The 12,988-nt window shown below is 35.1% G+C and overlaps 2 protein-coding genes across 2 annotated transcripts; one reads left to right on the forward strand and one right to left on the reverse strand.

Moving 5' to 3' along the window:
- Positions 1 to 169: 169 nt before the first annotated feature.
- On the reverse strand, positions 170 to 6,914 carry LOC105621992 (probable G-protein coupled receptor 125). Its single transcript, XM_012203423.1, has 12 exons — positions 6,730 to 6,914; positions 6,512 to 6,655; positions 6,216 to 6,287; positions 6,040 to 6,111; positions 5,845 to 5,916; positions 5,632 to 5,715; positions 5,228 to 5,554; positions 4,611 to 4,747; positions 3,701 to 4,555; positions 3,109 to 3,358; positions 2,732 to 3,025; positions 170 to 2,501 (listed from the first exon to the last, which is right to left on the reverse strand). The coding sequence occupies exons 1-12, from the start codon at positions 6,912 to 6,914 to the stop codon at positions 170 to 172; spliced, it is 4,824 nt and encodes a 1,607-aa protein (XP_012058813.1).
- Positions 6,915 to 8,262: 1,348 nt separating this feature from the next.
- Positions 8,263 to 10,925, forward strand: LOC105621993 (WD40 repeat-containing protein SMU1). The gene is made up of 8 exons (XM_012203424.1): positions 8,263 to 8,288; positions 8,367 to 8,433; positions 8,786 to 8,929; positions 9,211 to 9,325; positions 9,424 to 10,066; positions 10,148 to 10,249; positions 10,329 to 10,665; positions 10,734 to 10,925. Exons 1-8 carry the CDS (start codon positions 8,263 to 8,265, stop codon positions 10,830 to 10,832), a joined length of 1,533 nt encoding a protein of 510 aa, XP_012058814.1. The 3' UTR covers positions 10,833 to 10,925.
- Positions 10,926 to 12,988: the final 2,063 nt, after the last annotated feature.

Raw genomic sequence — 12,988 nt, forward strand, 5'->3', positions numbered from 1 at the left:
TAATACATATATTATATATAATTTTAATAATAAATTGTATATAATTTTATACATAAATTATACAATATATAATTATATGTATATGAGATAATACATATATTATATATATATAGTTTATATATAAATTATACATAATTTATGTATAAATTGTACAATATATAATTATATATTAAACGCTGGTTTCTTTCTTTACTGGCAAATGGTTCACCGATTCATCTAAATAAATTTCGTCAGCTTCAAATTGCTGTATATCACCTGCAGGGTTCGCAAATGCATTCATTTCATCAATTAAATTAAGATTATTAATATCACGCGAACTAGACCTACTAATTGACGGAATATCAGCGAGAGAACTGAAGTTCTTCTCCAACAGAAAATTTTTCGATTCGGGTGCATTAAATACATTGTGATCCACATCTGGCAACTGCGATTTCTCATGAGAATTGTTTTCCTCCAAACTTTTGTCGGAGATATAATAAACATTCGATAGGGAACAGGCATAGGGAGTTTCCGCGTGCGGTGTTAACGTACATGGATTATCACTAGTCAAGCTGTTTATCTCAAAGAGCGAACGTTCCGAACGGTCGAATGATTCTTGGGACTCAGGAACTTGTTGCCCGCATAAATTCGAACTAGTTGTACTTTGTATATCTATGAACGACGGTTTCGAATAACCACGATACTTTGCGCTCGTTAGAGACGTGACGTCGTTCAATGAATTACAGTAATTGTTTATCAGCGGTTTTTCGTACTCCAACGGTAAACAATACATACTGTTAGAGAGATACAATCGTCCCACATCTCTTGATATGCGTTCCTCAGCGGTGATTTCCATCTCATTTACGCTAGGACATCTTTTCCTTGAGAAACGCTCATGTTGTACCACTTCCACGTTCTCGTAGATCTCCGACAGATTGTGATCGCTCCGTTCGCTAGTCATTTGCGTGACGGTATCCATCTCGGAGCTATACTCCAAACTACATTGTTGGGAGACGTTTCGTAAATGCCACTCTTCGTCTGTCTTCGAAACGTCTGCATCCGAGTCTTGTGCCATTCTCCTCGGTTGCAACATTTCTCTTGTATTGGACATCATGACATTAACGTGCGGATTATCCTGTTGCACGCTATTATTGATCTTTTTAATGCTATGCATCAAGTTCTCCTGACCAATAACGAAGCGCATCGGGATTCTTTCCTCAGAGATGCTGCCGCCACTATCCGATAATATATTGACGTTTTTTATATCGTTTATGGGATTTAGCTCGACGTGTATATTAGTATTGTTGACTTTAGCGCTGCTGCTTAAGATGCTGCGTTCTAGACTATTGTTGATCTTTGCGGTAGGCCGAGGTATGGAAACGCAACTGCCACCGTCACTAGTAGCTCCGCCATCGCCCTGCTTCCTCGGACCGAGATTATTTTTCTTCGCGGTTGCATGTCTACGTTGTTTCTTAAAGAACTTTCTAGCGACGCCGCTCTGATGAGGATTGTAGAACATCTCGACGCAGGCCGATGACGGTTCGGTATAGGTGGTAACAGAATTGTTAGAGTGATACTGATGACGATGCATTACTATCAGATTCGCCGCTTTCGTGTTCACGGCAGACACGTTTTCTCGATTGGCCAAGTCCGCGAGCTTAGAACTGTTATAGAGCTGTTGTGATTGATTGGTATTCCTCGACGAAGAGACGGAGTTCGTATCGGATATCGCTTGGGTGGCTTGCGAGTTCGACAACGGCGGAACAAAATTCTGCACAAGTGGCTGCGTCGGAATCACAGAATTCGCATCGCACACGCTCCTAGTGCGGCAGCAACGGTTCTTTCGCTTTTCCAGCCAGCATCGCATCTTTAGCCACTGACTCCGAACGTCGTTACGAGCGATTCCATAGAAGAACAGCACGAAAATACCCAAAGAACTCGTGGTGATGGCATATATCACGGCGAATACGGTCTCCTCGAATGGCATGGAGTCAAACGGCTTGATTGTAACCGCGGCTGCACTACTCCAGGATATCAAATACAACACTAACATTATCACTTGGCCCTTCCATTGCGTAAATTGTGAGTGTTCCGGATCCTCAATATCGGAAGACACCGTCTGCGTGCTGCGCATGCTATTTCTATCTCCAGAAGGATTCGCGTTTGGCTCCAATAACTCCAAATCCATGTTCTCCGTTGCCTGAGTACCCTCAGACAATTGCGTGTTCATGTCGACGTTCTGAATCGCACGTCTGATGAGCAAGAGGAAGATTAGCAGATACGCGATTAAAATTCCACATGGTATAAAAAGCGCAGCGAGCGCCGGTCCGGACGTGAGGAAGCAATGAGAATAACCGGCATATTCACGTAGATTAATTGCGCCAGATATTCCGCAAATTATCAAAGCTACACCCCATCCGACCAAGTAGAGTCCTAACAAGGGTTTAGGTAGGGGTTGATCCGGAAGTTCATCGTCGGGTATCACATTAAGGCCTGGTTTCGTCAGTTTTTTGTGCATATTGCTGAAACAAAAGGATCTCGATGAATATTTTGTTTTCTTTGAGGGGCATATATGATGGCTGCGTTCAGCAAAACAAGCAGTTTTGAAATTATACTAATACTATTATAAAATTCTTTCATATATGATTGATTTACATTTAAATCCAGTAAAATAAAAGCAAAATCAATCATTAAAGAATTTTATATTTTACAGAATTTTACAATAGAAAATCACAGAACATAGGCGATATACCTGGCAGATACTGCCATCCACAGCAGGCAACACAACGACAAATAATGTAAAGTAAGACCGACACCCTGACAAATCTCGATGTGCTCTGTTTGCTGGATACCGATGCTGTATAGAAATGATAATAGTGCCATGGCAAACCAAGTGTTGATAATGGAATGTTTTGCTTTTTTAGGCATCGTGATAGATGTATAAGAAATAATATATGTCACGGACGTGATCATCAAGCAAGTTATCGTCACGAAACTTCCGATGTATATCGCCGGATGTGAGTACCTGAATTTCGCTCCGTGTAAACTGCAAAAGTCACATGCAATAGTGATAGAATCATAATCGAAAAGAAAACTTCAAAAAAATATACGTATAGAAAGCTTTCGTACTTATTTCCATCCATATCAAAATACGAAATATCCTGCAAAAGTCCATAATAACCCAATCTGTCACAATGAAAAACTATGAGACTATTACTTAATAGGTTAATTAAATGGCATCCATCACTGGTCCATCCTCCTACATTGTTCAATGTTTCATCCCATACCACTGGTCTCGGCCTTTTCCCATTATAATGATACAACGGTGCCTTTAGCATAATGTAAACCGGTTCGGACAGATTTCGTACCGATGTACCAACTGCAAAAAATTACACAACTTATTTAATTCTTCGGAGCTGATGATGGACCCATTCAATTATATCTTTTCGGAGCTAACGTGAGTCTATTGGATTCACTTAATTATATTTTTTATGTCATGTTTGCAAATTTGAATTATTATTATCAAAATGAATTTAATATTTATTCTTTTTTATTCAAATTATGTTATTTTGGTTGCTTGAATTAATTAGTGTCTTTTAGTCAACATAAATTAAATGGAGCGCTCTCACAAACTCAGTTACTCTGTTACAGATTTTGACGTCAGCTTCGGAGGATTAAAGAAGAGAAACCTAAATTTTATGTACTATAGTTTTCGACTCACTTAATTTACTGCCGGCAATACACGTTGATATGTCCATGCTATCATTTGCAATCGTCTTAGGAAAAAATCTGCTGTCACTATACATATATATCATAAGCTGTTGAGCTATTGCACTGTCTTGTGAGTGTTGCAGCAAAGAGGCAGGTAATTGAATGGAAGCCTCGATTGCCTTGTCCTTTGTATTGATCGGCGTCGTCCTGTTAATTGTTGTGCAGTGCAGAAATCTTGTGTCCGAATCGGCATTTGCAGCGATATTTGTATACCATGTACATGTTAATCCGCCGAAACTGTCGCGCTTCACTCGAAACTCCTCGAGTGCCATATATTTTTTATGCGATTGTATGGACGGTGTAAATTCTGTAATATGTTCGATCGCTTTGATCAGTCTCGTGCAGGCTTTGAAATTTATTTCCGCTCTCTTTAACATCTCTTTCGGCAATTTCATCATCGAACTGACGATGTCGACCAACATGATTCCAAGTTCCTTTTCATCTATTAAGAAATTCAAATAATTCTCTATAGTTCGCACGATGAAATGGATTTCAACCGGATCTGTTAACTTCACCGAGCCATTTCCCGTGTAATTTTTAAATCTTTTGGCTGTCTCCAGGAGACTGCTTTTCGTTAAGGACAGATTAACTTTTGAAAATTGCTCTAAGATTTTCGTTGTATGAGATATGTATGGACATGATTCCGTATTTAGACGCTCCCACTGACCGCTCGTGTTACAGTGATAAAAAGCTTTCAAAGGCGCTTGCATCAAGCCCGAGAGACGATCGACTTCACACGGCAACTCCGCTTTCCATCCCACTATTGTTTTAGGCCACGTATAAATACCCTTGTTGTTTTTCGTTACTAAAAGGAGAATACATGATTAACGATTCTTTAATGCTAAGATTCTATTAATTACCTGCTAGAGGGCAATAACGCGTATGCTCGGATATTACGATGACACTGACTGCTTTCGATTTGTTGCCGTTTACAGAAACTAATAAACAATTCCATTGTCCATTATGTTCCTCCTTGATCGGGATAATACTAAGAGCACTAAGAAACAGATATATAATAATTTTTATTCTATCTTACAATTATTTAATAATTATAATAATTTCTATTCTATTCTTTATATTTTTAATTATTGTATTTATTATTTGTATATATATATATATGTTGTAATTATTAATTATTCTTAATAGGAATATATATTTTTTGTACTAAAGAAACATATGGATCCTTAAAACTTACTTAAGTTTTTTGTTATTAATTTTAGAAATTTTAAAATTCGTAAAAAAAATTGCAACACTTAAACTTAGCATAAATAGTACAATAATTAGCCTATATGAATAAAACAAAATTATCATAAATTATACTATTTAAAATTAGAAAAATGTCCAAAGATTTCTCTCCATCAGGTGTCACTCATATGTTTCAGTTATGAGTTAAATAATATAATATAATATGAGTTATATTATAAATAATATGAGTTAAGTAATATTTTTTAGGGCAATTTAAGAAACTTTATATTACCTGTCCACAATACCGCTATCCGGCAGATACCTATTGTCAACCTTAATATTAGGTAAATTTCGCGGATCTCTATAAGAATTTAAGTCCACGATTTCGGCCGACGCATTAGGATACCACAACCAATTCAATCTGGCACTTTTGTCTACAGTAACGCTGGGTGCTCTGCACTTTAAGGTAATCGAATCTCCAGCGAAGACTACTTGGTTTTGAATTGGACGAATTTCAATTGCCGGCGACATCCACTGACACTGAAGCTCGTCCCAGAATTTTAATTTCTTCAACGATTGCCCTTTGGCAAACGCTGGTGACGAGCATTTTGGCGTTAGACTGAAAATATTAAATTAAACATGAAAAACTTCAATATAAGTAATCATAATTAATCAGAGATGCGCAATATACGTTACTTCAATTTAATTGAAGAATTGTAGATCCAATTACTAAACCAATATAGATCGCAATCACATTTCCAAAGATTATTAGACAAATCTCTGAAATATATCACATAAATGTTATAAATTTTATACAGATTATATATTAATTATATATTAATTAAAAATTATTATATATTAATTAAAAAATTATATATTAATTAAAAAATAAGTAGAAATTTGTATTACAGTTGTTTTAATATGTTAAGCCCGTGAAATGTGCCTTCTTTTAAAGTAGTTAAACTGTTTCCATTTAATTTCCTAAAATATATAGATACATGTATTTGTATGTTTATAAAGTAGATTTCTATATAATAATATATACACATAGAAAGCTAGTAAAATTAATATTTGCTAGCGTAAATAAATTTCGCTTTAACTTACAAACGCTCTAAGGCCAACAAATCATGAAATAAGGACGGCGCCAGAGCAGTAATTTTATTTCCAGACAAATCGCTAGAGCAACAAAGCAAAAAAATGCATAAGAAAGAAATATCTCTATAAGAAAACTGTGTTCAAATATATTAACTGTCAAATGTATTAATTCGTTCTAGACTTACAGCCTTTTGAGATTCAGTAATTTTTTGAATGCATAGCTATCTATTATTGATATCTGGTTCTGACTCAAATCCCTGAAATTACGAGTTTTATAAGATTATAAAATTATATGGGTAGATTTCCATTAGCATAGAATAATTTTATTCTCTCGATTCTTCATTTATTCTTCATTTTTTTTCATTTTTAGAACTAGAAAAAGATGAAGACTAAACTGAATCAAAAGTAAAGTTAATCTATAAATAAAAGCAGGCATAAAGCAAATTTGCAGATGAGCTTTTATTTATGTACGAATTCTTACAATCGCTCTAAGTTTGCCAAGCCGTTAAAACAACCCTCGCCTATAGAAATAATCTTGTTTTTCGATAAATCAAGCCGTCTGAGATTTGTCAAATTTTTAAATGCATCCACTTCAACAACGTAAATGACATTTTTGCTCAAATCTCTGTAATTAATTTGACTATTATCGCACTGTTGTCAGAAACCAAAAAACATAAAAGATATATAGAACAGTCTTACAATTGTATAAGTTCCACGTTGACCTTGTTGACATCTATATCTTTAATTTCTTCTAAGCCATCGCTACATTTAAGACGTAACCATTCAGCTTGAGCACCGACAGATTTGCACAAGCAATGCTGCGGACACACAATCGCGTTGGCCCATGTTGGAAGCAGAATAGCAAACAGAAGACTGACTTTCATGATTAGAGGAAGGTCGTTGTTGATCTGAAAAATATAAAAATTTGCACTTTGAAATCTGAAAATGAGTAGAGCATGTAAATTATGGCTGTGTTTTAAAATTGTTAGCACTGAAAATATAGTTTATATTATATACATATTCTCTAAAATTTTTAGATGAATCACTTTGAAGAATGAAATCTCACTCATAGAATCATTTCTAGCAATGTACATTAACATGAATTGAATTAATTTAATTTGTATTTTTTTCTATTTTTAGAAAATAAAAAGTAAGTTAAACCAAAAATTAATTTACATTATAACTAAAATAGATTAAAATTTGAACTATTCTTTTTCAAGACTAGTTCAGTTTTCACTCTTTAGAGTAAGATTCCACTTCAAAGAATTTAAAAAGTATAGATTTTTAACACTGACAGTGCATTTTGAAACATAGTCTATATCCTTACTGAAGTAAAAACGAGAAACTTTGTTGATATTCTTGAAACGTTGACGTTTCTTGAAAAATTGCCAGTTATTGCCAAAAGTTTATTGATATTTTTATCGCCAGCAAAAAGTTTGTCGCATATTTTCAATCGAAAGAAGATACTTGGAATTCGGGAACATTCGGAGAGGCAGCAGGTAACAAAAATTTCTGCCTTGTTGCTCCAGTAAGGACATAGCTTTACACATAACACACGTGCAATTGCTGTTCTGCGAGATGCTCTATAACATGTCTCTGAATTTAAACAATTAATGCTAAACAATTAAGGTAACAGAATTTTTGGAAGAACACAGTATAACGGGTACAAATAAGAAAAACAAAACAAAAAAACTACTTTGCCATCACACTTTCTGGCAGATGTATACGAGAACACTGCGGGCCGTTGGGGTCGATTTTTCGCAGTCTCGAAAATTAAGAGTGCGAGGGGTAAAAAAAAACGGATGTCCCGCGATACTCACGGCCCAATTAAAGGTCGCGGTTCTCACATTGCCGAAGAGTCAATTTTAAATAGCCACATTTTTATTTATGTAGCCAGTGTGTTATTGACGCTGCAGACCAGGATGGACTAGGTAGAAGAGAATCTAGAGCACGATGCCATCGTAACGCTATCTGACGAGAGCGGCCAGCACTTGGCAGGTATTGCTGTGAGGAGAGTTTTGACTTTGCGCGGAGGAATTGTTTTCCTCGGAGAACGGACGCGTCTCCGATATTTGATTACAATCTGGCGACTGCGATCATTTTCATTTCCACGCCGCATTCGTGAACGATGCGGATGTACGGTCAACCTGTACGTCAGACATCGCAGGTTGCTTAGGAACATAACCTTTGAAGTTTGTTGTTCTACGTGCTTAAATAGCAAGATACGTGGAAATGTCGATTGAAATAGAGTCTGCTGAGTGAGTACGATGATATTCTGACTACTAGATTGTTAGAAATATAAATTGTATATCGTAATGTATTTGATTATTTTTCAGTGTGATCCGATTGATACAACAGTATCTTAAGGAGTCAAACCTTGTCAAGACACTGCAAACCTTACAAGTAATTTCTTCTCAACATTTTATCCTGGTGAAATTTTGTCAGAATTTAACAAAATATATGTGTATTATTTTGTTGTCAATGTTGATTATATTATGCCATTGTATTTAGATACTTTATATAGCAGACTTTAACATTCAATATGAATATAATTCGATATGAATTTAATAATGATGAATAATTGAATTCATCATTAGAGATTTTAGAATATTTTGGAATTCAGATTTATGAAAAATTCTAGAAAAGAGATGTAGACTTTATTTCTGAAAAGTGTTTTAATTTGTATAATAAAAATTCTGAGAAAAATAGAGATAGTACTTTTTTATGCATGCTTACTAATATATTTTGTATACAGGAGGAAACTGGTGTGTCGCTGAATACTGTAGACAGTGTGGATGGATTTGTTGCGGATATAAATAATGGCCATTGGGATACAGTTCTGAAAGCTATACAGTCATTAAAATTACCTGACAAGAAACTCATAGACTTGTACGAACAGGTAGATATCTTAAATTAAAATTATACATTAAAAATAATATAATATCCTTAAGTACATCTTGTAAACAATGGCCTTGTTCTTTTAATATCTTCTTGCTATTCATCTTTTCCCTTTTTTTCTTCAACGTAAAAAGGAAAAGAAGAAAGAAGAATTATACAAGAAATTCAGCTGAAAATAAATCTATTTTAAATCTGTATATAGATTTTTCCAAAACTAAATCAATTATTTATAATATATTATTATATTTTCTTACAAAATTCACAGATTTTATTTTATCTTAGGTTGTTTTAGAATTAATTGAACTACGAGAATTAGGTGCAGCACGTTCCTTATTAAGACAGACTGATCCTATGATTATGATGAAGCAACAAGAACCTGAGAGATATATTCATTTAGGTATATGTCTATCACATTTAATTAAAATTTTTATTTTATAATTTTATTTTATATATTGTTAATGTTACTTGTAATATTATATATCTATCAATTTATAGAGAATCTACTTGCACGTTCGTATTTCGATCCGCGCGAGGCATATCCCGACGGAAGCACGAAGGAAAAACGGAGAGCGTACATAGCCACCGCTCTTGCTGGCGAAGTGTCGGTAGTACCATCTAGCAGATTGCTTGCTCTGTTGGGACAAGCATTAAAGTGGCAACAACATCAGGGTCTACTGCCGCCTGGCACCACGATAGATTTGTTCCGAGGAAAAGCGGCGGTTCGTGACCAAGAAGACGAGAAGTATCCGACGCAATTGTCGAAACAAATCAAATTCGGTCAGAAATCACACGTGGAGTGCGCGCGTTTCTCGCCCGATGGTCAATACTTAGTGACTGGTTCAGTGGATGGTTTTATTGAAGTGTGGAACTTTACAACTGGTAAAATTAGAAAAGATTTGAAATATCAGGCGCAAGACAACTTTATGATGATGGAGCAAGCGGTCCTGTCAATGTCGTTCAGTCGTGACAGCGAGATGTTGGCGGGCGGTGGTCAAGATGGTAAAATTAAGGTTTGGAGGGTACAGAGTGGACTGTGTTTGAGGAAATTCGAGAAGGCGCATTCAAAAGGCGTGACTTGCCTACAGTTTAGCAGAGATAACAGTCAAATATTGTCAGCCTCGTTCGATACCAGTATAAGGTAATATAAATGAATTACATTTCGAATATACTTTAACAATAAATAGAATATTATTAACAATCTTATTCACAAATTTCATAGGGTACACGGTCTTAAATCTGGAAAAACTCTCAAGGAATTTCGCGGTCACTCTTCATTTGTGAACGAAGTCGTTTTTTCTTCGGATGGTCATAATATAATTAGGTACATTATTATTATAAACAAGAAAAAAATCTGTTTTTTTTTTAAATAAAATAAATAAGTGTCATTCTTTATTTTGTAGCGCGTCGTCGGATGGAACTGTAAAAATTTGGAGCTTGAAAACTACCGAATGCATAGGCACTTACAAATCATTGGGAGCCGCTGATCTCACAGTGAATAGTATACATACCCTTCCTCGAAATCCGGAGCACTTCGTCGTGTGCAATCGTTCTAACACGGTAGTAATTATGAATATGCAAGGGCAAATAGTGAGATCGTTTTCTAGCGGTAAACGAGAGGGAGGTGACTTTGTAACTACAGTGGTGAGTCCACGTGGCGAATTTATCTATTGCGTTGGTGAAGATCTTGTACTGTACTGTTTTTCCACATCGTCGGGAAAGCTCGAGAGAACGCTCAATGTGAGTATGCCTTTATGTTTTATTATAATATTTGTTTATTCCGATTAACAGCGTCGCGGCCTTTTTAGATACACGAGAAGGATGTAATCGGCTTGGCGCATCATCCCCATCAAAATTTATTATGTTCTTACAGCGAGGACGGTCTGCTAAAACTATGGAAACCATGAATAAATCAAGAAATTCTTATTTCTTTTTATATTTGAATACAGAAAGTAAGGAGAATATGTCTTCATGTATTATAATACAACATTTTTACAGCGACTGTGGTATTATAAGTTTGTTCCCGAATTATTATGCAACAATTATTAATTTATTAATTCATTCGTTCTTTTATCGTAATATTGACCAGCCAACGAAGAAAATATACGTTATCAGTATTTAAATAAAAATAAAATGAAATTAACTATCCGCAGAACATAAACTAACAATAATATTATATCAATGTTATAATTTTCGTACTCAACAGTGTAACTGTTAAGTATCGTAAGTGTTGTATTTATTATTATATTACATATTGTTAAGTAGAAAATTATAATATTGATATAATACTACTGTTAGTTTGTATTCTACGGATATATAATTTTTTTGCGAAGGTGCCAAGATTTTATAAAACTTTACAGCTTTTCTTTACGTTTCTTCACGATTCGTTTGATTTCTTCGGTTCGAGCTCGTTAACGAGGAAAGAAAAGGCGTGATTTTTCATGGAAAAATTATCGATATCGCTGAAGCATTCGACGTAACGCGTTCTCCGCGAGCAATAATAGACATTACATCCGTCTGTATCTGATCGTGCGAACCTAATCGTTATAACGTCGCCGACGTGAGCCGAAGCAGGTAGGTAGATAGGATACGGGGTGGTTGGTCGGGTTCGTTCGGGACTAAGTGCATCTTCTTCTCGTACCTATCCCCCTATACGTCGTCACGTAGCGCGGGCCCTTAGCTGGCGCGCGCTTGAACGTAATTGGGCCCAAGCAAATAAGCAATCACTATATTTCGGCTCGGCAAATATTATAATAATAGACTGGTGGGGTTAACCGGGTTATCGGTCGTACGATCGGTGGTCGGCTCAGGCGTCTTAGGCAGCGCCAAAACCAGCACCGATCTGCTGCTCCTTTTTGCGCGCGTTCGCTTACGGTTTGCTATGATCGCTTATGACCGAAAACGACCCTTCGTTAATATCTTCATAAAACCCTATGCGCGAAAATATATCCGGCCGAGGGACGGCGATTAATCAAACCGACCACTCAGAACGTGGGTCTAATCGAAGAGTAATCTTATTCCAAGCAGGATCCTCGCTTTTGGTCGATGACATAAGAGCCTTTTTATCTGCTACTTTTTATCACTGTTGTTTTCTATGTAAATAATTCTAATTTTGCTTGATCAATCCAATTTTTATTAATTCTTTTATAAAACTGATGTGAGAATAATCTAAAGAAAAATAGAAATTTATTCTTTATACTAATTCTTAAAACTTAATTCGGATTCTTTTATTTTTAAATATTTTTGAAATTAATAATATTTTTTTAGATTTGTTTTATAAGAAAAATATTTTTTTCTTATAAACCATAAAAACGTTTTTATATCTTAAACATTTGTTTCTATATATATAATTTATAATGCGCTACTTTATTAAAAAGCGATTATTACATATTTCGTTGTTCTTCCAGCATAGAACCTATCATTTTTTATGATGACACAAATATGTGACATCGGCAGGATTTTCTCATAGAGCGAGATTAAAGACCGCGTGAAAGTTCATTGTCGGTCTTTTTGGCATGTAATCTACACGTGAAAACAAATGGACTGTCAAAAGTCGTTCCGCTTCCTGCTTAGTCCCTGCTAATGTGTTTTTAATGTCATTGGAAATTTTCAATTTACTCAGAGTTTCCTGTCGGTATAGTTAGATCAAGTTGGTTCAATTATTGGTTGGATTTTTAACCTCACTGCCGATCTCTCTTCCTTGTAGTTATATTCGGCACCGTCGACGATTTTTACATGATTTTTTATTGCCCTTTGATATTACAAATAACTTGATTAAAAGCATAATCATTGATAAAATGCAATATAATTGTGACAATAACAATAATAATTATCAAATTCTCGCAGTTGCGTTCTACCTACTATCTTTCAAAATTGAAGCTTAGTCCTTTAAATGGTACGGTATGTTTACGTTCTCCATTTCAGAGTGAGCACTATTAATTGTATTTTTACTTCGAATGTTTTATATGTATTATATGAATATATTTTATATTATCTTAGGTCTATTATATATAGGTCTATTATATATATATATATATATATATATATATATATATATATTGTT

Source organism: Atta cephalotes (genome assembly GCF_000143395.1).
Source record: "Atta cephalotes unplaced genomic scaffold scaffold00039, whole genome shotgun sequence".
In the NCBI taxonomy this organism is placed as follows: domain Eukaryota; kingdom Metazoa; phylum Arthropoda; class Insecta; order Hymenoptera; family Formicidae; genus Atta; species Atta cephalotes.

What these genes read in the sequence shown, in the direction of transcription:
- LOC105621992 (XM_012203423.1), bottom strand. Translation starts at nt 6,914, where the DNA reads ATGAAAGTCAGTCTTCTGTTTGCTATTCTGCTTCCAACATGGGCCAAC. An exon ending in TTGTTGGCCTTAGAGCGTTT is followed by an intron (nt 5,917 to 6,039) that starts GTAAGTTAAAGC and finishes TATATATTTTAG; the next exon opens with GAAATTAAATGGAAACAGTT. An exon ending in CTTAACATATTAAAACAACT is followed by an intron (nt 5,716 to 5,844) that starts GTAATACAAATT and finishes GATATATTTCAG; the next exon opens with AGATTTGTCTAATAATCTTT.
- LOC105621993 (XM_012203424.1), top strand. Translation starts at nt 8,263, where the DNA reads ATGTCGATTGAAATAGAGTCTGCTGA. An exon ending in TGAGAGATATATTCATTTAG is followed by an intron (nt 9,326 to 9,423) that starts GTATATGTCTAT and finishes ATCAATTTATAG; the next exon opens with AGAATCTACTTGCACGTTCG. An exon ending in GATGGTCATAATATAATTAG is followed by an intron (nt 10,250 to 10,328) that starts GTACATTATTAT and finishes TTTATTTTGTAG; the next exon opens with CGCGTCGTCGGATGGAACTG.